Raw genomic sequence first — 24,997 nt, 5'->3', positions numbered from 1 at the left:
TTGTTCTAATGGTGCATAGTTAGCTTTTCTTCCAACTTCCCTGGTTTTTATGGCTCAGAGGTATCATGTTTTCCCCTTTGCTAGGTGTCTGGCTTGTAAGGTGCTCTTGGTGGATGGGACTGGTTTTCTTTTCTTGGTTTGCACTATCAAGAGGCCAGAGTTGGGGCTGCAAAGATGGCTCAGTGGCAAAGCAATTGTTGCTCTTCAGGGGACCAGTGTTCGGTTCCCAGCATCCATGTTGGTAGCTTACAACAAACTGCTGTAAAAATCCAGCTCCAAGGACTCTGATGCTGTTTTCTGGTCTCTTTGGACACCCACATGTGTGCATCCCATGTGCGCGCGCGCACGCCCACACACACACACACACACACACAAAACCAAAAAAACAAAAAACAAAACCCAATCTTTAAAAAGAGGCCAGAATGATAGAAGGTCATTGATAGAAGGCATTGTAAACCCTAGTAATGGTAGAAATATTTTTCTAAGTGAAAGAGTAAAAATTCACTTTGCACATATATAGAACTTAAATATCTTACGGGCTTACATCTTTAGTCACCAGTACAACTAAAAATTTGATCTGCTCTCTGTATCTGCTGCCTTAGTTTAGAGTCTGTGTTAGTTAAGTTTGTTGTTTCTCATTTTGTTTTTTGGTTTTGTGAATTGTTTTTGAAACAATCTCACTATGCTGCCTTGGCTAGCCTGGAACTTGCTATAGAGACCAGGCTGGCCTCCTTACCTCTGCCTCTCAAGTGCTGGGATGAGAGATGTGTATCACCACACCTAATTTTGTTAGTCAATTAAAAAGGATCTATAAGCTGGGAGGTGGTGGCGCACATCTTTCATCCCAGCATTCAGGAGGAAGAGGCAAACAGAGCAGGTGCCAGGACAGCCAGGGCTACACAGAGAGACCCTGTCTCTGCCGGGGGGGGGGGGGCGGCGCAATAAAAAATAAAAAGATCACTGTAACAAAATACTTGCAATGTTCAGCTTAGAACAAGTTTGTTTTGTCTCACAGTTTATAGGTCCCAGTCCATGGTCATCTGGCCCCTTTGCTTTGGCATATCATGGTGGATACATGGTAGAGTCTGAGTGCAAAGAGAGTATAGAGGAAGCTGGGAAGCTGCGCTGCCCCCAATGAGCTGCTCACTAGTCCTCATTTAAGGACTGTGTCCCACCATGTCCCAACAGTGCCACCCAGGGGCCAAGTCTCTAATACACAAGTCTTAGGGAACATTCTAGATTCCAGAGCCATGCCTTTGACTTTTGTATAATTTGGGACCTCTCTCTTGTATTTTTTTATGCTGTCCTTTCTTCCTGTAGTTCCCTTAGGTTCTCTTGGGGTAAACTTCCAATAGACTATCACCTGCAGTTTCTGCTACCCTACCCCAAGGGCAGTCCAGGGAGGACGGCGGCGCTCCTGCTTCATGCTCCTCTTCTCCAGCCGAGGGATCTCTTCTTCCTTACCCCCCAGGGTCCAGGGCTCCCTGACTGGCCTGGCTTGTGTCCTTTTCTTGCCACAAAGATTCTTCAGATTCTGTTGTTTTGAACACAATGGGCTCAAGTGATTGCTTAGCCAAGTCATTAGTGATTTAGGAAGTTTTCTGAGGTGAAGGAAGTTGTTCCCTTGACTTTTTTAAAAGTCCAGTTTTAAATAGTTGTCTGCACCTTTCCTAGATTTGCGATCGCAGTTACCACTCTCCTCTTACTATCCGTTACCTTCCCGGCTTTATTTTTCCACTCAGCACAGTGCCATTTTGCGAACTCTCTGATGCCCATTTGTGTAGTCTCTTAGCAGTAGAAAGGAAGCTTCATGGGGACAGGACTTTTTCCTCACCACTTCACCCTCTGGCACATAGGAGAGCACCTGGCACCCGGCAGGCAGCAGACTTTTTTTTGCCTGAACCAACCAAAAACAGTCAGGCTGATGACGGCTGCTCTCCCCGTATAGGAGTTCCCTGCAGAGTGGGAGGGAACGAGCTCCCTGGCTTTTGATATTATTCTTAGTCCTAACCTTCGGGCTTTCTGCCGCCTAACCAGCTCAGGAGCCAGCTTGTTCTGCTTTTTATCAGACACAGAAGCAATGGGAGCAGAGGAGCATGGCGTCCTGTTCAGTGGTCCAGTGTGCCTGCCATTCAGTGCCATCCATTTTCCTCGGCGAGAACTGGAAATGGGGCAGCTGTGTCCTGGGAAAGCTGGAGAATCCGCCTGTGATTTCGTGTTGCTGTAACTGTTTCCTGTGTTCTTGTTCCAGGATTACTGTGGCATGGCGTGGTCAGTACTAGCACAGAGATTCAAGAATGGCCTCTTTTCTTCACACGCAGATGAGCATCGACTCAAGTAAGTAAATGGCTTTTCCTATTTAGATTCAGCCTTAAAACATGGGTGGCAGATTATAATGGAGAATCCGCGAACTGTACAGATTGGATTTTAGGCCGAAGGAGAATTTGATCACTTCAGATTTTGAAGGATTAGGCTCAAGCAGTGAACCTGTTTCTGTGGCAGGAAACCAATAGCTACCAAAGAGCACTCCCTCCAAGTGAAGAGTATCAACAGTGATGACCTTTTTTATTTTAAACATTTTACTATAGAAAATTAGCTGAAAAGTAGAGTCTTAGGGTCTCTATTCCTGTGAAGAGACAGCATGACCATGGCAACTCTTATAGAGGAAAGCATTTAATTGTGGGGCTGGCTTACATTTCAGAACTTCAGTCCATTACCATCATGGCAGGAGTCAAGACAGCGTGCAGGCAGACATGGTGCTGGAGAGGGAGCTCAGAGTTCTTACATCTTGATTCACAGACGACAGGAAGTGGTCTGAAACACTGGGTGCAGTTTAAGCACATATGAGACCTTAGAGCCCCCTTCACAGTGACAGGCTTCCTCTGACAAAGCCACAACCACTTCAACAGGGCCACATTTCTTTTAAGAGTGCCAACACCTTTGGGGGCCATTTTCTTTCAAACCACCACAAGTAGAAATAAAAATGTAACTATTACCTAGCTTCAAATTTTTTTCAAGGATTCATAATCTTGTCATTTATATAAATGTTTATTTTTTGAAAATTTCAAAGGTGCCAGGCATAGTGGTACACACTTCAATCCCAGAACTCAGGCAAAGGCTGGTGAATCTCTGAGTTCAAGGCCAGCCTGGTCTACAGAGTGAGTTCCAGGACAGCCAGAACTACAAAGAGAAAATAAAACAACAACAAAAAGAGAAGAAAAGGAGAAAAAAAAGAGAAAAGACAAATTCAAAGGCACAAACAAACATAAAATATCACAATGAATCTCTGTAAATCTGTCACCCAGCTTCCCTAATGACAGTAACTCCTGCCAGTCTGGTTTTTCATTTATGCAAATCATGGATGTTGTACAAACACATCATAGTTATTTCAGGATGTTCTCCGAAGACAGGGATTGTGAAAACCAAAACAGGAGGAAACCACAGCCACAGGGTCAAATTTGGCTCTACCCAGAGGTGAGAAGGCAGGGCACGGAGAGGCTGATCGCTTGACATCTGACAGAAAAGCATAGGTTCCTACAAAGGGGAACGTATTGCCGTTATATTTTCTTCTTATTTTTTTAAAGCTTAAGGAATTTCCTTCTTGCCACTCAGGTATCAGTGTTTTAAGTCAGCTTGGATGTACCAAGTCCTGCATGAGGGTTTCCACTTCCCCTACGACTACCCAAACCTTCAGACTGCGCAGCTGGTGTATGACCGGGAGGTGCAATGGACACTGGGAGCCATTCTGTATAAAACCCGATTCCTGCCTCTCAGGTAAAGTCAGACTAACCAGGCTGGTCCCCTGACCTCAGAGGACGTTAAGTTGATGCCTCAGAATAGATGTCTCTAGCAAGCCACCCCACCCCTCCACCCTCAGGAGCCTCCCATTGATCCTTCCCTCTGAGCCACTGTTCCAGTCAGGCATGCCGAAGCAGAGAGGTTGAGATGAATTGTTCTGGAATCCCTCCCTTGTTTGTTCTCCTCTAACAGATGGCTCTTTAGGTTTGGCTCATACTGAACACATCTAGGATACATACTGATCACCTTAAGTTAGTCTAGAAAACATAGTTGACAAGGAGTTGAAGGAGGCTGTCTGGGCAAAGTACTCTTTCCCAGTGGATAGAACCATTCCAGTAATGGTGTCGTTGACCTGGCAGTTTGTGGTGATCTAGCATTAGAAAAAGGACCGGGGACGGTTTTAAGATGGGTCTTTTCATCCAGTTGTGGGAGAGCCATGCTTTGCCGCTGTGTGCTGTTGCTTTAAGATATTTGGGGCATGGGAGGCCTCTTTCCTGGGACAGGTTCAGATAAAGTAAGATGTGCTTCTACTCTCTTGTGTCTGATCTTCCAAACTCTGTGATCAGGAACCAGATGGGGACAGATGTGCGGGAGGTGGAGAACCAGTGGGCACCAACTAAAGTACTAACTCCTGTCACACACAGGTGCTACCTGGCCCAGCAATTGCCAGTTCTCATTTTCCAGAGAAACCAGAAATCCCTATTTTATAATGAAACCTTTCCTTTTGAAGAATTTTGAAGAATTACATATATATATATATATATATATATATATATATATATATATTTAAGATTTTTGTTTTTGCTTATTTTTATTTTATGTGCATTGATGATTTGCTTTCATGTGTGTCTGTGTGAAGGTGTCAGGTCCTCTGGAACTGGAGTTAAAGACAGCTGTGAGCTGCCATGTGGTCCTGGAAATTGAACCCTGGTCAATGCTCTTAACTGCTGTCCAGCCCCCAAAGAATTAACATTTTTAAAAAACATTGCAGGTCATACTAACAAAAATGGATCTAGGACCTGGATGATGCAAGAGTGGCATCCCAGCCAGGCCAATAGACCAGGGCTCTTTGGTTTATATCATGCTGTTTTTCCAGGTGATACTATAGTTGGTCAGGTCACAACTGCCTTCATGCATATAAATGCTAGAACCTAAGAAACGCTGCAACTTTTTTCTAAGGTCTAGGTGCATTTCCATTTGTCATGTTTGGGGACACTCTATTCTTTGTTTACCAACTGTATGTGAAGGTTTATGTTACAGCCTGGTGTGGTGGTGAACACTTTTAATCCCAGCATTCAGGAGGCAGAGGCAGGTGGATATCTGTGAGTTGAAGGCCAGTCTAAACTACAGTACTGAGTTCCAGGATAGCCAGGGTTATATAGACTCTATCTCAAAACAGCAAAAGTCCCTAAAAAGAAGCGAACAACAACAACTAAAGCCCACAAATCAACAACAGCAGAAAACCAACCAACCAAACAAACAAAAAATCCCAACAATATCAAAAGATTTATTTTGCAGGTGACCAGTTTTGTCTTTCTGTTTACTTTTTAAAAAACTTTAGTTACAATGCCTTCTGATTTTGTCTCCACCTTCTGCAATATCTGAGCCCACAAGGTTCCTCCTCCCGAAGCCCAGGGACAGGAAGGTGCAGGAGGAATCAGTCTGCCCTTGGGCTGGGGATGTTGAGCTTTGCTTGCTCTGTGCACAGCTGGTTTTATAGGATGTTTGAGTGGATGGGGAAGTGGGATAAACCCGGATGGACCCTTCAGATCACAGCCAATGTTCCACTCTGAAACTAATAGTTCTTTCCACTCCGTAGGGACCTCCGGCAGGGAGGTGTCCGGCAAGCCCATGGCGGCTGGCTCCGTCTCTCCTTTGTCTACAACCACTATCTCTTCTTCGCTTGTACCCTGGTGGTGCTGCTGGCTATCATCCTGTACCTTCTGCGAATCCACAGAATTCACCGCCGACAAACTCGAGCCTCGGCCCCATTGGACCTGCTGTGGATCGAACAGGTGGTGCCGATGATTGGGGTGCAGGTGGAGCCATGAGGCTGGACCAGATGGAGAAACTCTGGTACCTAGGATCGCTGCTCATGGTTTTCCTCCACTTTCCTCAGCTGGCCTCAGATGCTGCTTTGGCCTGGGAATTTCTACTGTTTCACTTTGATTTCTTTATAGTGCCCGGGACAGGACCTTTAGTCAGAAGCCGTAACCTAACCTGTGAAGAACTAAGAGGGGAGAGGCCGGTGCTAACACAGGGGTCTAAGCTTAGCCCAAATGAAGCATGCTTCTCCTTTATCCTGGAAATGTGGTATGTTTCTGGGATGTAGCATTTTCCCCTCTTGCTGAAGCAAGTTTTTGTATCGAGCAACTGGAATCACGGTTGAAACTAAGTTGGATCGACAGATACAAAGCCAGAGACATCCCAGCAAGTGCAGTAGCCCCTGCTTTCTCTGTAACAGAGATATCCTTATGTGGAGATCCACAGCCTTGAATAGGGACCCAAGATCTCTGAGGTTCAGTGGACCAGGATCTCAAGGCAACCAAAACGATACAACTTCCTTGCTGACTTGACATCCCTGACAGTGTTGCCGATTATGTATAGATCTGAGAGGTTAGAACCCCTTTTAAATGAATGATCCATTGACGATCTGACAGTATTCAGATGCTTGTTCTGACCAGGTAGAAAACACTTCCATGTCTATGTACCTAGCAGGCTGCCTGGGCATCAGTGTTGCCTTTTGAGCCCTAAGTGTGCTTATAGGGTGGAGAGACTGAGGGGAACTGGGGACCTGGTTTGCCTGTTTTCAGGTTACTGTCTCACAGGCAAGTTTTCCTGTGCAGAAAATTCAAAGCAACTTCCCTCATTTCACTGCTATGTATTTTGGGTGGGATGTTTTTGGGGTCCTTTATTTACGGAAGAATAATATCAAGAGAATAGACAAAGGCAGTATAATCAAAGTTTGTTTTTTGTTTTGTTTTCCTGTTTGTTTTTTGAGACAGGGTCTCACTGTGTCCATAGCTCTGGCTGTTCTGGAATTCATTCTGTAGACCAGCCTGGCCTGAATTCAAATTCAGAGATCTGTGTGTCTCTCTGTCTCCTGAGTGCCGGGATCAAAGGCGTGTGCCACCATGCCCGGCTTAAAATCACAAGTTCTTACCTATTTTTGAAATGCTTGATAGAGAGTCGAATCTAAACTTTGGAATAACTAGATAAATCTTCCATGGAGCAGCCTGCCAGCTTTTGGACATGTGTCAAATAGTGTTCCCTTTACTGGGGAGAGGAAAGCCATGTCCATGTTCTTACCCAGGCCTCTGGGAAACTGGCCCTCTGCAGCCAGCCTTTCAGTTGCATAGAGTTGGTGTTCATTAGCTCCTCCCTGCCTCTGGGCTCTGTTTTCCATAGAAAACTGTGAGGGGCCTGCCTGGGATTGTTCCCAGGGCTGAAGTACCAGCTTTATCTCTTCTTTTTGGGAGTAAGGCAAATCTCTTGAACCCAATTTTTTTGGTAGCCAAGGCTAACCTTGAACTCCTGGTCCTTCTGCCTCCATCTCCTCGAAGTGCTGGGTTTAAAGGTGTACACCACCAGCCTGGCTCATTCCCTTTTCATTTTGCCAAAGCCTTTTATTTGTAGAGTTAGAATAGAGAGAAAGTGTAAATTTAAAGAATAAAAATGGATTTCTTTGAAAATAAATTCCATACTGGGAACAGAAAGGAATGAAATGCTTTAAGAAATAGGGGGGAAAAAAACTAAGGTAGTCCTAGGGATGAGCCAAGGTGAAGATAAGTGTATGGACTCTCCAGTTAGGCAAGTCGTCAACTATCTTCTTTTTTTCCTGTTTTGAGGCAGGGTCTCTATGTAACCCAGGCTGGCCTGGTACTCAGTGGTCCTTCCGCCTTAGCCTCCCAAGTGCTGTGATTATAGGTATGTGCCACCACGTGTGCACATTAGATAAGTAGTAACCTAGCAAAGATTCTTTTACTTCTACATATTTTACTTCTCATCAGGACTATGTCATTGACAGTTCTTTTAAATTTTAAGATTCTCTTTAATTTTAATTTTTATGTCCTATGAGTGAGCCTTTGCCTTTTTAATGCTGCTTTAAGATGACAAAAATGTTCTTGCTAGCCATTTGCCTCCTCAGGGAATTTTTAATTCCATCTTGGTTTCTGTATACCAGTTTCGGTGTTCTTGGGAGATCTCATCAGACGTTAACAGTGGTCATATTCATGTGCTCAAACTGAAGTTGGAGGGAGGAGGTAATCAGTCCAGTTCTGAAGCTCTCCTTACTGCTTACTCTTTACCCTGACGGTACTAGTAGCTACCATTTATCAAGCACTTATTTTGTATTGCTCTTTAGAACTTTATGTGTTCTTTGTTTATTGTTTAATCATGACAGCTTTTTGGATTGATAAGCCCTACATTCTTTTTATAGTTGAAAAAAAATCTCAGGATGCCTATCTTGATCATTTTTCAATATAAATATATTTCTTAATTTATTTGAATTAGTCTTTGAGTTTTTGTTTGGTCAGTTATATCCTGTTTACTGTTTTAATGTTACAGGGTCCACACTTCCCAAAGTCCATAGGTTAAGAACAAGAAGGGACACAGTTACGTGGTTGAGAAGACCTGACCAAACTGCCCTTGATGGTCCCTGGGTGCTTCCATAACTCCATCGGGTAGACTTCCAGTGGGGTCTTGGTAGCCAAGTTTTCACTACACCTGTTTTAGAATTTTTTTTTCCCTTTTAATACTTTAGGTTTTACTTTTAAGCAATTAGCTTAACTTTACATAATTTTTCCCTAACATTCCAGTATCATAAATACAATCTGAGTGAAGGTACAACTGCCTAATAGAGATATCTACCTCATTATAGAATGTGGTGGTGATTCTTGGGGTTAGTGTGAGTTCATTTCAGATGGGACTAGGGATTGCAGTCGGAGTAGCAGTGGCTGTTTTGGAATCTCCTAAATTGGCCTCCTACCTTCTGCTCAGCCTCAGTCTTCCTGTCTGTCAGAATGATGGACTGCTGCCAGATTTGTGAAGATTTTGTTTGTGTTCCAAAAATTGGTATGTTCAAAAGTGAGGACTCAAAACCAAGTTTTGGCACCTTTGACTAACAATAGAGTAACAAATATTTTTGTAAACAGTGAATGTATCTGAAATCAAATACTTTTAGGTAAAATTCTGAATTCGGAGTGGCTGTCCTCGGTTTCCACCTTGCTCCAAACTTGGACCTGATGTAACTGGAAAGGCTCTGCACCCTACTTGGGTTTCTGTCCATCCCGGGCTTCCTGTTTCTGTGGGCGGCTCATTAAGGTCCTATTTTAAGCCAGCTTTGTCTTGTTTTATATCTCAATAGGCTGTTATTGTAGTGTTTCACCTTTCCCTTTCCCCCTAGTATTTCATTATTTTTGCTTATTAATACTACTAGAAGGACAGAGGGAAATCACACACCAACAGACCATTTTGTTTTTTGGAAATCTGGGCAATAAAGAGACCCTTTTATATTGTAAAGTAGAATTATTGTTCATACATAAGGGCTTCCATTTTTTTTTTTTCAATTATGAGAAGATCATTGCTTCCATTTTTATAAAAAACCAGTTGAAAATGTTCTGAGTAATAGGATGTTTTAGTCATGTATGCATGGTGGACAAGCTTGAAGAGGTAGCTGTCCCTCTACCTCTGCATGCATGTGCATGTATAGTGTACACTCCCCTGTCATACACACACACACACTAATAATTTTTTTTTTGTAAATTCTTAAAAAGATTAAATGATATCCTCCCTGCGATATATTGAGAGTCAACCGTCAACCCTCGACACAAGGGTTTATTAAAAAAAAAAAAAAAAAGATTAAAAGATGTCATAAGAGTTATGGCTTAAGCAACCTAATAGGGCTTGTAATAGAAAAAAAAATTAAATCTTGGTTTGTTTGAAAATACATGTTTTAATTACCTTTATGTTTAAAAACAATTGACAGAACTGTTGACAAACTATTGACAAACATTAAAGGAAATTTATTTGATCCTTTGTGCAGTGGCTTTTTCTGAAATAGACATTTGAAACATTGGAATCAGTAACTGTATTCTTCTCCACCAGTTCCTGCTTTCTTCATTCAGTATTTGGTATTTATCTGGTGACAGCAAATTATGCAAATACAAGGCAAGACAGTTAAGATGATCTCTGTTCAACAGAAAGCATAATGTAGTTAAAGAGCTAAATACCATCTGTTTTGGACATGCTCAACTGTAATAAAAATTAGGTAAACCTGAAGCTGGAGCTGACTCAGGATGCCACTTGCTTGAAGTAACCAAAACATCAGGCTACACAGAGAAACCCTGTTTGAAAAACACAGCACATTCCTGTTCCAAGAGCTTGGATGTAGTGGGTCTAGGATATGACTTGAGTTCTGAGGTTGAGAGAACCTCTTCCATGCAATAGCACAAGCCCAGGAGGGACTGGGACTAGGGAAGTAAACCAGCTGTCTTTATTTTGCTGAGAACAGTTTAATAAAGCTGTACCCTTTAGGATACACAAACTCACAGAATACTAGAGTTGAAAGAAACTGGTCATCTGGTTCAGAAACTGCAGGTTGTAAACATTTAACTTTCAGGGGGTGGGGTCAAAACAGAGTTTCTCTGTGTAGCCTTAGGTATCCTGGAACTTACTCTGAAGACCAGGCTGGCCAACTCACAGTAATCCACTTGTCTCTGCCTCCAAAATGCTGGGATTAAAGGTGTGTGCCACCACTGCCTGGCTAACATTTCATTTTAATAATATTCACTCCAGGGCTGGAGACACAGCTCAGCTGTTGAATGCTCGGTGCTCTTACAGAGGACCCGTGTTTGGTTACCAGCGCCCATATCAGGCAGCTTACAATCACCTATAACTCCAGCTCTAGGGGACTCAGCACTTACCCTGCCTCCATGGGCATCTGTACACACATGGCATATGTTAATATAAACACACACACACACACACACACACACACACACACACACACACACACACGCATCTTCACTTCAAAATCTAGCTAGTTAGCTGCTTTAAAAATCCAGAAGATATGACAACCCTATGTGTTGATCACAAACCAACATTCAGTTACTGGTCCAGTAACTCTGTTGGGGCCCGGTTCTTGAGTCTGTCACTGTCATCCCCAGCCTGACTAGTGGACAGGATTCTGTTGCACAAGGACACAGAAGCCCAAGATCTTCCTAACACTAAGAAAAGCCAGGCTGCCTATTAAGAAGCAGCAAATAACAGACACTTATTTCTGCAACAGATTTTAAAGGGAACCTCTGGTGTAAGCACACCTTAGTGACATTCTTGATGCAGTACCCATCTCAAACAATCTTGAGAGACTTGACCAATTTGGAAACCATGTGGCACGCAAAGGCCACCCGCCTAAGTTCTTGTGCTTGCTGATGAATTTCCAAGGGAGTTTCAGTCCTAGGAAGTGATCTTCAGAATTATTTTGGGACTCTTCTGAGTTCACTCATGAGCCAAAGGGCACCACTGAGCAGAGCCAAGGAGCCTGACTGGTGTGTGGCAGCCAGGGGAGTTGGAACATACATAAGCAGAGTGCTAATGCCCAAGGCCACCTGTTGCAGAAGAAAGAAAGGAATTCTGAAATGTGTGTGGGCAGCCAGATCCACACGCCTCCAGGATGCCACATCACAGCATTAAGAAGCATGCATTTGATGTCTTAAGCAACCGTACAATATGTAAATCAATGAAATTAAATGGAATAGGTAACCCTAAAATTCTCTTAGTTATCCTCTATCTATTCTTTATTCTCTTAGAGACTGGGCCTCACTCTAGTCCATGCTGGTCCAGAACTCATGCTGCTAGCAACCCTCTTCTTTAGTCTCCTGAGTGCTGGGATTATAGACACGAGCTACCACAAACCAGCTTCTACCTGTCCTATTCTACATCAGTAGTTACCGTTACCAGTTTCTATATGCCTTATTTTCATGTATGTGGTTACTGAGAGATAGAGATTTTCATTTTTGTTTGTTGGAGGCAGAGTTTCACTGTATCACTCTGGCTGGCCTAGAACTCATTACGTAGGCCAGGCTATTCTTAAACTCACCTGCCTCTGCCTTCCAAGTGCTGGAATATACAGATACATAGTTTTGTGCTGTTAAAAATATTGTTCTGTCGTTCTGTCCCCTGATTTTTCTTAAACTGCTATGCAGTATTCCACAGCAAAGATACCACAGTTATTTTAGTTTGTTTCCAATTTTAATCATGACAATTCTGAGTTTCCCCACACAAAGCTCCTAGTGAATTAGGGTATTTCTAAGGCAGACACACCATCAGTTTTCTGGACCAAAGTGTTATATATTATGTATATCATACATATTATATTGCATAATTGCCCTCTGAGGACAGCTATTATAGACTTACGGTCTCACCAAGAATATAAAAATGTATCCATTTTCTTATACCCATGCTTATCTCTTTGCTTGCACTCCCCACATCCAAAACCCATCCCCCACCACACAGTCATCAGCACAAAATATACTCATTAAGTTGCTCCTCTCTGATATTAAAAAGCTGTTGTCCTCTTACGACAATAGTACACGGACACTTTTATGTAGCTTTTCATTATCTACTATTAACATTAATTTTGGGTGATGCCATCTGATCAAGAAGGGCGTTGTACCTGTGTATATGCCAAAGAGAGCAGAGTCACTGCTGCCATCTTGGTCCTTCGAGGAAGGGGGATTCTCCGGGTCAGGAAGTAGAGCACTGTGATGGCAGTGACGGAAGTGATTCCCTAGGAGAGAAAGGTTGTCATCACGCATGCCAGGATTTCAGCCACACTGACCCCATTCAACTCGTACCTCTCTGGAACCCCGAGCAACCAGGAACCCCGTTACTAGTCACAAGGACATTGTTCCACGCCGGTCATTCCTCACCAGCATCACCCACCATCCTCCTCTGCTGGGATAGAGGTGGTACTGTCACCCACGGCACCACCTGAGTTTGTGTTTACTACTTTATACACACTTACCATCCTTCGAGTGAGGGCCTTGCTCTTTAAATCACATCTTATATCCTCAGTTGTAATTTTATATCTAACTTTGCATTCTTGTTTTTTTTTTTCCCCAAAGACTTATTTTATCTTATGAGCATGGGTGTTTTGCCTGCATGCCAGAAAAGGGTGCTGGAGCCTCTGGAACTAGAGTTAGTGTGAGCTGCCATGTGGGAGCTGGGAACTGAGCTCGGGTCCTCTGCAAGAGCAACAAATGCTCTTAACCACTGAGCCATCTCTCCAGCTCTACTCTCCTATTAAAGCAGGGCTGACCTTAGCACATAAAGGGTTTAACTTCTCTGGGCTGTGAGTAGAGGGGATGGTAATGCTCCCAGATGGTAAAAACAATGAAAATCTTGGTTTCATTTATACCAGAATGCGGGTCTAGGGTGGCAATAAGGTTTTTTTTCTCTGTCCCTTCCAGAGAGAATGTTTTCTATCATATTGTTACATCTGTTTCAGGATGAGCTACAGGGGCAGGTCCAACCATACTTTACCTATGCTAAAATACTGTGTATATCAGCCCTGGCCCACGGGTATGAGTCCTCTTGGGTCTCCTTGTCTGCCATCTCACTGTCGCACGGCTCCATCTGGTGGCATCCCACCTTCAGGGTAACACTCTCTAGAGGTTCCATTTCTGTTGCTCATGTTTGAGGAATGCTGCGGGGAAACCGTGGGCTCTCCTTTGGTCTCTTTTTACGTGTTTTCCTAACCGCTAATCTTAACTTCATGTTCCTCTGAAGCTCCTCTCAGATCTGCCAGCTATTAAGGTCTTCCACTTACGCCTTGTCCCCTGTGACCCTACCCTGCCTTCTCTAACAACAGTGGGGTCTCCTGGGTGCACCCGTTCATCACACTCAGGCTGCCAGGCCAGTTTTAGTACTGTCCCCACACCATCATACCTGTGGTCTTAAATGAAGCACCGCTATGTGCTCAGCCAGAGACTGTTCTCTAGCCACTCGCAGCCCTGCTACAATGACACTTAGGCATGTTCAGGGTTGAGGGTTAGTATTAACTTGCCTGTCTGATTTTAAGCTACAATTTGGGTGTAATGACAAAAATGTCAAACTACACAACCAGTCAGTCCTAGAATTGCTTCCAAAAGAATAAGCAGCAACTGCCTCAACGGCTCTTCTAAAACATGTGAAGGGGCCCTATGTCCAGTGCCTCACGCCTCACTCGCACTCCCAAAAACATGTGTGAGAGTCCCGACGCCCAGCAGCACAAGCTGCCACACTTACCAGAAGCCGGTGATCAAACTGCACCATGGTGGGATTCTCGAAAACATTCTTCAGGATGGGGGAGAAGGTAAGGAGGTCCCCTGGGATCCAAGAGTCTCCCATTTTGGGGAAGGAATTGTAAACAAGCCCAGCATCCAGTCCTGCCACAAAAGCCCCTGCGTGCCAAGATACACAGGACTTAGCAAAGTGAAGACCAAGTATTAGCCTGAACACAGAAGTCTCCTACCCCAAAGCCAGATCAAGGAACAGGTTGGATGGTAATAGAAAAGTAGGCAACTGGGCTTCCCGGGCAGAGAACATACATCACAGTCTCCACAGGAACTCAGCAACACCTCGAACCCTTATCTGCTCCAACTCCAAGACTGCAGCATGTCTCCACTAGAGACCAGCTCTGGAGAAGTTGCCTATTCATTTGGAAAAAGTCTTTGTTTTGTCCCTACTGTCCCTAACTACTGCTGGTTTACCCTGTCACTTCCTCAGCCTCAAACATCACTGTTAGAGGGAGCCCCCTGGTGGCCTGATGGCACGCTTGATCCATTCATCTCCCTTCATCTTGCTTCATTTTCCTCGCAGCACTGAATGTTACTGAGTGTGTTTTTGTTGTACATTTTCCATATTTCTTCCCAAGGATTCAATAAATATTTGTTGAAGGACTAAAGAAGATACAAGAGAATTCAAACTTACAAACTAAACCCTGGGTAAGTACAAAAAGAAGGCAGGTGAATGGATGGATAATAGATCCAGTATTACCACCAGAGAGTCAAAAGAGATTTGAGTCATTTTTGTCAACATGACTTACAAGGTCAAAATACACATAACACAGGAAAGAAATGAAGAGCAGAGAATCAAGGGCAAGGTGGGCTCTTGGTTTGAGTTAATGGTATTTTCATGACCAAGCAGCCCTGTCCAATAAACCCTGTGATAATGGAAGTGTCCTCCTATACCTGTTACACCCAGCAATTCATTAGCCAAAGCCACATGTGCCCGTTGGTCACTCAGTATGGCTAGCGTAACTGAATGAAAGCTGAATGTTACTTAACCTTAATCTAAGTTTAATCACACGGGGCACAGGGATTTAGAGTCCCGGATTAGATAGTGCATTCCGAGTGAGAAAGGTAAAGGTGAACTTATAATTTAAAAAAGAGAAGCCTAGGGCTAGAGCAATGCTGCTTTTCCAGAAGACCTGAGTTCAATTCCCAGCACCCATGTTGGGTGGCTCCCAATCTCATGTAACCCCAGCTACAGGGGGTCCTCCTCTGGCGTATGTGTTACCTGCACACACATGGACACATATAAATAAAAAAGTTTAAAACTCTCAGGAGGGAAGAAGAGCTACACTGGTCCCAGCTCCAGTGACCCTGAACATCTTTGACCATCACTGAGGACAGGCCACCTGTCTCAGCCACTCTGCTGTGATGTGTACTAACCATGCTCACATAGCACAACCAACAGCCTTTGCTACAAGCCAGGCACTGTTCTAAGCATGCCGTGTACATGATGTATAGTCATCATCTCATCATGTATGTTTCACACAATGCTTGCAGTTCCCAGGTGAGGCTACAAATCAATTTGGACTTGGGCAGTATGAATTTAAGTAAATGCTCAATAGTTCCGTTCAACTGAGGAGGCAGCAGGAGCAGAAAGGGCAAATGGGGGAGCAAAGGAGCCAAGTGAGGTAGGAAAAGATGAAGATGCAGCGGGAACAAGTGTTGAACGGGAAATGCCACTTCGCCCTGGGACGAAGCGTACCTGAGAGAGCCGTAAGGAAGACCAGGCCTGCTGTGCCACCAGCAAAGCGCCTCAGCCACAGGAGCTGTCGGGTTTCAGGCAACTGAAAAGGACAATCAGCCATTGTTCAGAAGGAACTATGGAGGCAGCAAGATCCCCAAATCCAAACCCAGACAATTTAAGGTCAGATTGTCTCTGTCTGCTAACAAGGACGAGTACCCCAGCAGACACTGCTCTAACATAGGATGAACACTCCCAGGAGACACTGTTCTAACATAATCTATTTCACTGTTAGACATTTATTATGTATCTTCCTAGATACTTCAAATAATTAAATTTAAATAGCCCCCAGTAGTTACTGGGATAGAGAACATGGGACTATACCACTTAATTATCATCTCAAATTCTTTCTATAATTAGGTAGGATATAAACAAATAAAAAGGGAAAAATTGATAAAAGTTATCAGTGACCTCCACAGTGCAACCCCAGTGTTTGGGTGTGTGCGAGTGTGTGGGTACATGTGAGCACTGAAGGGAAGGACACAAATCACTGTGCTTTAATATTTACAGCATGAGACTGAATTCCGTGTCCCACTTAATGTGACACAACCGTGCTGTTGACCACTAGCACAAGTTTAACCACAGCTCTTGCTCTGGTCCTCCTGCCTTGCTATTCACTCTCCATTCAGGGAGCCAGGGCTACAGTGGTTGGGTTAGGTCTTACTGTCAGCTCTCCTGGCCCTTTTCCCAAAATGTGTGTTTTTATATTCCTCGTTAAACAGTGCTGACAAGACATCCAGCCTCTGTATTACCAAGCAACTTCACTTCTGAGTGTGTGTGTGTGTGTGTGTGTGTGTGTGTATCCCAAAGAATTGAAACTGGTAGCTGTGCACCCTTGCTCACAGACACGTTCTTTACGATATCCAAAGTGGGAGCAGCAGGTGTTGGGGGGAATCTGAATTTGACTTACTAACTATTCGTTAGAACCAGATTTCCATCCCCTGCCCTGTCAGAACCTGTGGCTGTGGCGATGACGTGGACTGACCCAGACCGATGTTTACCTTGTGCTGAGGAAGTAGCAGTGACAGTGAGGTCCACAGGCTGGCACAGTAGAGGACAAGTGCTGATCCCAGGTGGGCTGCAAGGCGGTACTGACTGACCCGAGGGATATCGTAGGACTCCGGCTTTTCTTCTAATCCACTTTTCACCATATACCAACCCAAGAGACCCTAGAATTCAAGCAGAGAGGGGCAAGTCAAACAAGGCTTGACCTGTTGGTTCTACTGAGAAAGTATGTTATTAGAAGCACAGCTTTCCCAACCAGTTTCCACACCCTTCTAGTGTTCAGGAAGTGTGAACTGTTGGCAATTCTGTATTAACAGTACGAGTGCTTGTTCACTGTTTAGATTTCAGTTTTGTTGAAGTATAGTTCAGGTATATGAAATCACACAGAAGTTTATCTGCACTCAAAACTATGTAAGTGCTCTATATAATTTAACATGCAAACAAGTGAAACAGAACAGTCTATTCTAGGAAAACTAGACTATATTTGGAAAAAGCTCAATAAAGGTTAACTGTTTAAAGATAATTACCATCAAGATAGGTGGGTATTAGAAAAACACAAAAGTCTTGGGGAAAATTGTACAAATACGTAAGATTTTGCATGTAGACTGCTTTGCAAAAATATATTTCTACTCTCTAAGAAAAATGAAACTGGTAACTATAATTTGTGGAGATGAAGAAATTTAAAGTTGAACTTCAAATTCCAAATTCAGTCAAAGAAAGACTTCAGCTCTCAGGAAGGAAGAGGGAGGGAGGATGATCGGTAAATGCAGGTTTAAACCAGATGTGGCAGCACAGACTTGTAATCCCAGCCCTTGGGAAGTAGAGGCAGCAGGATCAGCAATTTGAGGTCATACTTAGCTACATAGCAAGTTAGGGTCAGACTGGGTACATGAGACCCTGTGTCATAAATCCAAAATAAATCGACCAACCAAAGAATAATAACGGAATCCCACCATTCCTCAACAGCACGCGTGTTTATGTTTAGGAAGCTCAAAGAATGTATCACACTCTGTGGTCCTCTGCTTTAATTAGCAAACAGCCCAACTACATCATTTCTAATCTTATCAGGTAAGACAGAATCATTTCACCCACTGCCCCCGATTCCACAGATTCTGGCCAAAGGGGCGAGTTTCTACTCCTTCTTCAGGTAATCCTTTGGGCATATTTCCTTCTCTTTTCAGGGTTAGCCTGGCTATTATAATTGCCTTTCCTTTTCAGGGACCCTGGAAAAATGACAGCAGTATAGTGTGAATTCTCTAGCCCAACCTGCTTCCTCCCCCAACCCTATCTGACAACTTAAATTTCTATCTTTGGGGCTGGAGAGGTGGCTCAGTAGTTAAGAGCACTGGCTGCTCTTCCAGAGGACGTGGGTTCAATTCCTAGCACCCACATGGTAGTTCACAGCTATCTGTGACCCCAGTTGTAGGGGATCTGGCACCTTCACACCAATGCACATAAAATAAATTTAAATAAACTATTTTAAAATTTTTCTGCCTTCATTTTTAATGTTTAGTTATAAAATTAAACTTACATTTTATTCTATCTAATTTGCTTAGTTACTAAAATATAATGAAAGTTAACTTTTACAATAAACTATAAAGTAACTTTTATTGGTGTCTAATTCTTTATTGTAGTTTCTATTGCCTCATTAATCATTTCTTAATTAGATTATCTCCTTACCTTCTGAGTTAATTAACCACCTCATTTCCTACTGGTCAAATGCCAATGTTTCTTTGATGCTGTGACACCATCAGGACCTTACATTTTTGACCAAACACTTGTAGGTGTCTTCTCTAGTTCCTTTTCTTGGTTCTTGCTTTAACTGTGGGAATCTCCCAAAGCTCTTTTCCTTAAGAAAAGTCTAGCTCTCATGATTTTAAATACCCCACCTACATCTGTATCCCAATTCTCATCCCCAAAACTGTTTCTTTTGGAGTTTTCTTGTTTGCCTCCGTAGTTACTCTACAATAGGGACCACTCTTTCTAAGACAGCAGACAAGTTAGAAAAAATGGAAGAGAATACAGTCAGAGAGCCACAATGAGGCCATGAACTCTACTTCTAGTGGTCCAAGAAAATGTACTTATTGAGTGCTTCCTGACTTTTAGATAGCCAGCTAACTGCTTTATAGATATTATCTCATTTAATATCTCTACTCCCTAAGTGGCACTATTACTATCTCTTCCTACAGTAAGTAAGGAAATAATATATGACGAAAGGCAGACAGCTTGTCCTAAGTGACAGAACTTGGGCTTAAAGCCAAGCCTATGGCACTACTGCAGTGCTTCAAAGATGATGTCCTTAAATAATGCCAACTAGGAAGCTCTTTGAAGCATCTCTGGTTTCCCACTCTTGAATAACTCTTACCTGGAAACAAACTAAGCCACAGAGGGCAAGAACACGTCCTTTCATGCCTCGACTGAGCCAACCCTTTCTCCAAAAGTAGGCAGCGGGCAGGATGTACGCAAGGCCTACAGCTCGACCCCACATTCGGTGCGAGTATTCCATGTACCAGATAAACTTGAATTCCGCCAGTGTCATGTCATGATTCAGGCTAGGTGAAATGAGAGTCAAAAATGAAGAAAGATGAAACTGCCATTGGGTTTATTTACTTATTTTGTGTGTATGGAAACATATGCCATGTGTGTAGGTCAGAGACAACTTTTTGAGATTCAGTTTTCTGTTCTCTCCTTACACCTTCTGTTTAAGGCAGGGTCTCTCTTGTGTCTATGAATGTATTATATACTACACATTATGCTGGCCCTCGAATTTCTGGCTGATTTTCCCTTCTACCTCCCATCTCACAACAGTGCTGGAATTATAGATGTATATATACCATTACATTTGGCTTATTCCATAGGTTATGGGGTTGAATTTAAGTCATCAAGGTAACAGAGCAAGCACTTTTACTGCTAAGCCATCTCCTCAGTCCTTCCATTTGTTTACCTATGTAATACAGAAGTATTCCCAGAGATTAAAGGCATGTGTCTGCATTGTCCATAGTGCAGTGCATTTTCTAAATTAGTGATTGATGGGGGAGGGCCCAGCCCATTATAGGTGGGGTCATCCCTGGGCTGAGGTCCTGGGCTCTATAAGGAAGCAGGCTGAACAAGTCATGGGGAGCATCATGTCAGTAAGCAGCACCTCTGTCCAAACATAATCCAAAAATGGAGCTGTGTGAAAATTCTGAGTACTTGTGAGAAAACTTCAAGAAAAAAAAGTGGTGATATATTATTTATGGTTTCATAAAGCTTGCCTGGGGGTTCAGAATGCAAAGCTAGCCACAAGCTAGCAGTAATGGTACACACCTTTACCCAGGACTCAGGAGACTGAGGTAGAGGGATCTCTGTTAGTTCCAGGCCACAATGAGCTACATGAAACTGATCCAGTCTAACAGAGAAATAGCTCACACAAAGGTGATCTCAGCACTTGGAGCGACATGCCTTTAATCTCAGGAAGGTGGAGACAGGAGCAATATGACTGGGTGGAGAGAGGAATGTAAGGGGAGGAGACAGGAGCTCTGAGGACTGCAGTCTGAGGCTTGGTGGAGAGCAGTGCAATCTGGGTTGCACTCTGAGGATTTCTGGAGAGCATATTGCCTCTGAGGATTGCACTCCGAGGATTTGTGAAGGCAGCATCACTCATTTCTGTTAGAGGTAGAGGTAAGAGCTAGTGGCTGGCTGCTTTGAGTCTCTCATTTTCAGCTTCAATTCCAATATCAGTCTGTAGTTTTTATTATTCATGTTACAAAAAAAGACAAGAGTCTTGTTATACTTCAGTTCTTTCAAAACACAGAAATGTTCTTTGACTGTGTTTTCATGTTCCTCCCAAGTGTAGCAGATAGGAGTAAGTTTACTTCAGCTGTTGTTATTTATATGCCTCGATGGAAAAACATGCTTTTGCCATGTGTGGCTTGTCCTTGTGACTGAACACCTTTCTCATGTGAGTCTCCTTAACTCTCAGAGTGTAACTTGCCTGATGCTCTGGATAAAGTTGGTTATTGTATTGTAAGCTTCATTTTTAGGGTCCATCCTCCCGGGCTCCATGGCCTCTGCATCAGCTCCTGCCTCCCGGGTCCTGCCTTGCCTGAATTCCCACCCCCACGGCTTTTAATGAGGAACTGTTCTATGGAACTGTGAGTGAAATAAACCCTTTCCTCCCCAAGTTGCCGTTGGTCATGGTGTCCCATCACAGCACTAGTAACCTTAAGACAGGGTGTTTACTTGAGGGGCTTTGGAGATGGCTCAGTGAGTAAGAATGCTCTCTGTGCAAGCATGAAGAGTTGAGTTCAAATCCCCAGCACCCATATAAAAAGCTGGGCATGTTTTGTGTCCTGTAACTCTAGTACTTTGGGGGACAGAGAGAAGAAAATCACTGAGATTTGCCAGCAATGAGCTTAGCTCCAGCTTCAGAGAGAAACCATGTCTTCAAGCATCACACACACACACACACACACACACACCCCTTCATCACACACATATCAGGACATTTACCTGATTTCTTCTAACACTTACATTTTAAATTCTGGAAATTGCTGGTATTTTTGGAATTCTGCTTCCCATTCTTCTTGGCTTGTGGGTGGCTTCATCTCCTTTATTAAATGCCAGTCTACCATTGACAGGCCAGATTCCGTCAGCCTTAGGATAGAAAATTTATGAGTATAATTCCAGAGTATTCATAAATAGTTTATGGCAACAAGTAGGTGCACTTACCCTGTGGATGTGAATCCCTTCCTCTTCCGTTTTTGCTTGCATTACTGGTCCTTGCATAAATAAGGCCCTACATGCCAGCTCTTATTTCTTTACCCTTTTAGTTTATTTTCTCAATTCTTTTATTCAGCCTCACTCCCCTCCCATTCATTATTTGTTGATTATTATTTTTTCTTTCCTGAAACAGGGTCTCTGACTTGCCTCTTACACTCCCAAGGGCTGAGGTGACAGCTTGTGCCGCTATGACTGGGTCCCACTTCATTCTTTCGCTAACATTTCTTTACAGGCAAAAACAATGCTTACAGTAAAGGCACAAACAACATCCTCATTATTTTGGTGCTCAGGAATGAACTCATGGTCTTGTACACACAAAGTATTCATTCAGCCATGGAACTATGTAGAACACTAGCTAAAACTAACATTCCTACAGCCAGAAAAGAGGCTTCCTGCAGAAGCACAGGTTCAAGATATTAAATTTGTTGCAATTTCCCATAACAGCCGATGTTTAACAACACAGTATTTTAAAACAGGAGTGTGATGAGTATGAATATAGCACACACACTTCTTTAAAATTAAAAAGTAGGGACTGGAGGAATAACTCACCCAATAAAATGCTTGTCTAAACACAAACCCAGAACCTATGTTTAAAAAAACAAAAAAACAGGTACAATAGCACACACTTGCAATCCCAGTTTTGGACAGAACTTGATGGTCTATGTGGCAAGTTCAAGGAAAGTGACAGACCTTATCTCAAAAAATAAAGAAAAAAGGAAAAGAAAAAGGTGGGCAGCACCTAGGAATGAAACTCAAAGTCATCTTCTGACCTCTGCATACAGATGCCATGCACACAGACACACAAACTAAAAAGTACTATCACCAAAAAGGAATCATGGCTTCTAATCTAACAGCCAAGGCAAGAAATGTACAAAATAAGCCTGGAAACCCTTATCATACCAGAAAGCAAAGATGCTGGGACCAACGTCAAGACATTCCTACCAATTAAGACAGGGAGTTTAAGCAAGCTAACAACATAACCCTCATAGTGGAGTAAGGTATATCAAATGTATTTAAATTTATGAACTCATAACAAAATTTCAAAACCCAAACCCTTTATTTGTAGCCTCTGGAGGATCTTGGGAACAGATTTATTATTTTGAAAATTGGTAAATGAAGAGAGTGAGTCAAGTCTTGCCTTTCCTATAAAGACTATATCCTGGGGTAATGAAATTGCTAATGAGGGAAAGTTTCTCTTTATAGATGAGCTAATAAATTTTTGGAAGTTTTAGAATTCTGATGAAAAAGTTGATACAGACAATAATAATCAAGACAGGTAAAGTCCCCAATAGATTCTAGAATGAATGCTCCAATCATCTATGCAGTATTTTGCCCCCTCATTACCAATCTGAACCTAATAGGCATCTACTCATTTACAGGGCAGATGGGGACAAAGAATATGTTACACATCACTAGATAATCAGACTGTGGGTAACCATAGGACAAATGACTTGGCCTTCTTCAATAACAACAAAACTTTGAAGATGTGGGAGGAGGGAAAGCCTAAATCCATAAAGTCTGTTTACTGATATATTGATAACCTCTGAGAGATATGAAGCAATTGTGGTACATGGACATAATGTGTTTAATTTAAGCAAACAAACTCAGGAGGGAAAGTTGAGGTAAATCTGAACACTGGAGAGGTAAACTATACAGAAGCAATAATGCCCAGCTATCAGCGAAGACTGAAACCTGTCACAACGGGCTCCTACTAATAAAACACTATCCTGCTGTAAAACAGAGAGGCTATTAAGTTTCTCCATCTGTAAATTGAGAGAGCTAAACCAAATGATTCCCAGAGCCCCCTTTTCCCACTGATCACCTGACTCACCAAGAGCAAAGGGCTCACCTAGTTACTCCTCCAAGAATAACTGCTCCAGCTACCGTTCCACTGCACACCAGGAGCCAGCGCCCCACTGCCTGCTCAGCTGCCTTCGAAGGAAGGGGCACTGCGCCTTTTCCGGATCGCAAAGCCACTTCAGTGACGGTGCCATACTGCCCTGGCCTCAGAGGACGCCTGCTCCCAAAGCTGCAACCACACTGAGGAGCAAGAAAGAAAATCTTAACTGAAGAATCGGGGAGAGACTGTTACCCACACTCAGCCTCAGTTTGCCTGGAGAAAAGCACCCTGTAAAGCCGCATTTTTACAGCCACCAATCCGGTTGATTGCTGTCTCTCATCTGGAATACTGGAATTTCCTAATGAGCTTTTCCTTTCGGCCTCTAAATGTGCTATTAGCCCCACGCCCCTCGACTCACCACGCCCACCCCGCTTTCACCCTTCCTGACTGATAATACCCACTGTAGAGCTGGGCTTGCCTTGTTACTCCCCAAACTTTTCAGAGTATCACAACAGGACACTCTCACAGCATAAGGGCCTCCCCTACCAAACTCTTAACACACTGCCATGTGTCTGCAGGTGACCTGTCCTTGGGTCTCACTAATCTGGGAGCTCTGCAAGGCAGGTTCAGGTCAATCTTTCTCTCTTTAACTGCCTTTGTTTGTAGTACTGGTCCCTTACATAGCAAGACCTAACACATACTTAGCAAGTGAACCAACAATGGGGTGAACCGGCTCCTCCAGGGCAGAGAGCATGTGTGCATTTATTTTTCTCTTCCTAGACCAGGGCACACTGTTTTCTCTTCACATCCCAAAAATCTTTCACATTTTCCTAAGAATTATCAGAATACATGTCCTCTTTGGTTCTAACCCCATGAGTGAGAAAATGTATGTTCAGTTTCCTATTTCTAATTAACTGGGTAATGGAACAAACTTAAAGTAAGCCTCCATTTTCTTCTCTGTAGAATGGGGTTATACAGCAGTTCCTGACTTAGCAAAAACCAAATGTGCAAAAAATATCGCGCTTTTATCACGTGATAGAGGTTTGGTGCATATTAAAAAAAACTGAATCCTCACCAACACCTTGTGAAATAGTAGTTAGCCCATTCTACAGATTAGCAAATTGAAACATAAAAGCTAAATGAATCGGCCAGTAGTACACAAACAGGGGGCAGCATTTCCGCGTCCCCATTCGGGGGCTGTCTGGACACAACGTAATGTGTCGTGAGATGATGAGGACGCAGCAACTTGAAGGGAGGTTCGTTAACTTCATTCTAGCCTTTTTCACCGCAGCCGGGCTTCCGTGGTCGGAGCCAGCTGCAGGGGGTACCTGTGCTCTGGACGCCGCCCTAGGGACAAGGAATCTGACGCTGCGGCTCCCCCCGAAGGCCTTCAGGGGCGGAAGGAGCAACCGTTGCATACTGACAGCGTACCGCCTCCGCCGGGACGCCCCAGCGACCGGCCGCCCCGTCTCCTCTCCGGAAAGGAGAAGCACTTCCGGGTCAGACACCGCGCGCGAG

General features: G+C 43.4%; 2 protein-coding genes across 2 annotated transcripts in view; one reads left to right on the top strand and one right to left on the bottom strand.

The window, feature by feature from the left end:
- The window catches only part of Entpd7 (ectonucleoside triphosphate diphosphohydrolase 7), a 36,001-nt gene extending 29,281 nt beyond the window's left edge, over positions 1–6,720 (top strand). Inside the window, exons 11-13 of the mRNA XM_051200001.1 lie at positions 2,252–2,337; positions 3,613–3,774; positions 5,618–6,720. Coding sequence (XP_051055958.1) covers positions 2,252–2,337; positions 3,613–3,774; positions 5,618–5,849 — 480 coding nt within the window. The 3' untranslated portion in view covers positions 5,850–6,720. The remainder of the gene's footprint in view (positions 1–2,251; positions 2,338–3,612; positions 3,775–5,617) is intronic.
- Positions 6,721–10,820: 4,100 nt separating this feature from the next.
- On the bottom strand, positions 10,821–24,917 carry LOC127233502 (cytochrome c oxidase assembly protein COX15 homolog). The gene is made up of 9 exons (XM_051200002.1): positions 24,808–24,917; positions 23,489–23,679; positions 21,391–21,513; positions 19,244–19,430; positions 16,875–17,042; positions 15,835–15,916; positions 14,086–14,240; positions 12,473–12,586; positions 10,821–11,405 (listed from the first exon to the last, which is right to left on the bottom strand). The coding sequence occupies exons 1-9, from the start codon at positions 24,895–24,897 to the stop codon at positions 11,274–11,276; spliced, it is 1,242 nt and encodes a 413-aa protein (XP_051055959.1). The 5' UTR covers positions 24,898–24,917; the 3' UTR covers positions 10,821–11,273.
- Between the last annotated feature and the right edge of the window lie 80 nt (positions 24,918–24,997).

The sequence above is a fragment of the Phodopus roborovskii genome, unplaced genomic scaffold, assembly GCF_943737965.1.
Source record: "Phodopus roborovskii unplaced genomic scaffold, PHOROB, whole genome shotgun sequence".
Lineage (NCBI taxonomy): Eukaryota > Metazoa > Chordata > Mammalia > Rodentia > Cricetidae > Phodopus > Phodopus roborovskii.
This window is presented reverse-complemented; position numbering and strand designations above follow the sequence as displayed.

What these genes read in the sequence shown, in the direction of transcription:
- LOC127233502 (XM_051200002.1), bottom strand. Translation starts at nt 24,897, where the DNA reads ATGCAACGGTTGCTCCTTCCGCCCCTGAAGGCCTTCGGGGGGAGCCGC. An exon ending in CAATTTCCAGAATTTAAAAT is followed by an intron (nt 19,431 to 21,390) that starts GTAAGTGTTAGA and finishes CATTTCACCTAG; the next exon opens with CCTGAATCATGACATGACAC. An exon ending in TGCTACTTCCTCAGCACAAG is followed by an intron (nt 15,917 to 16,874) that starts GTAAACATCGGT and finishes TGTCCTTTTCAG; the next exon opens with TTGCCTGAAACCCGACAGCT.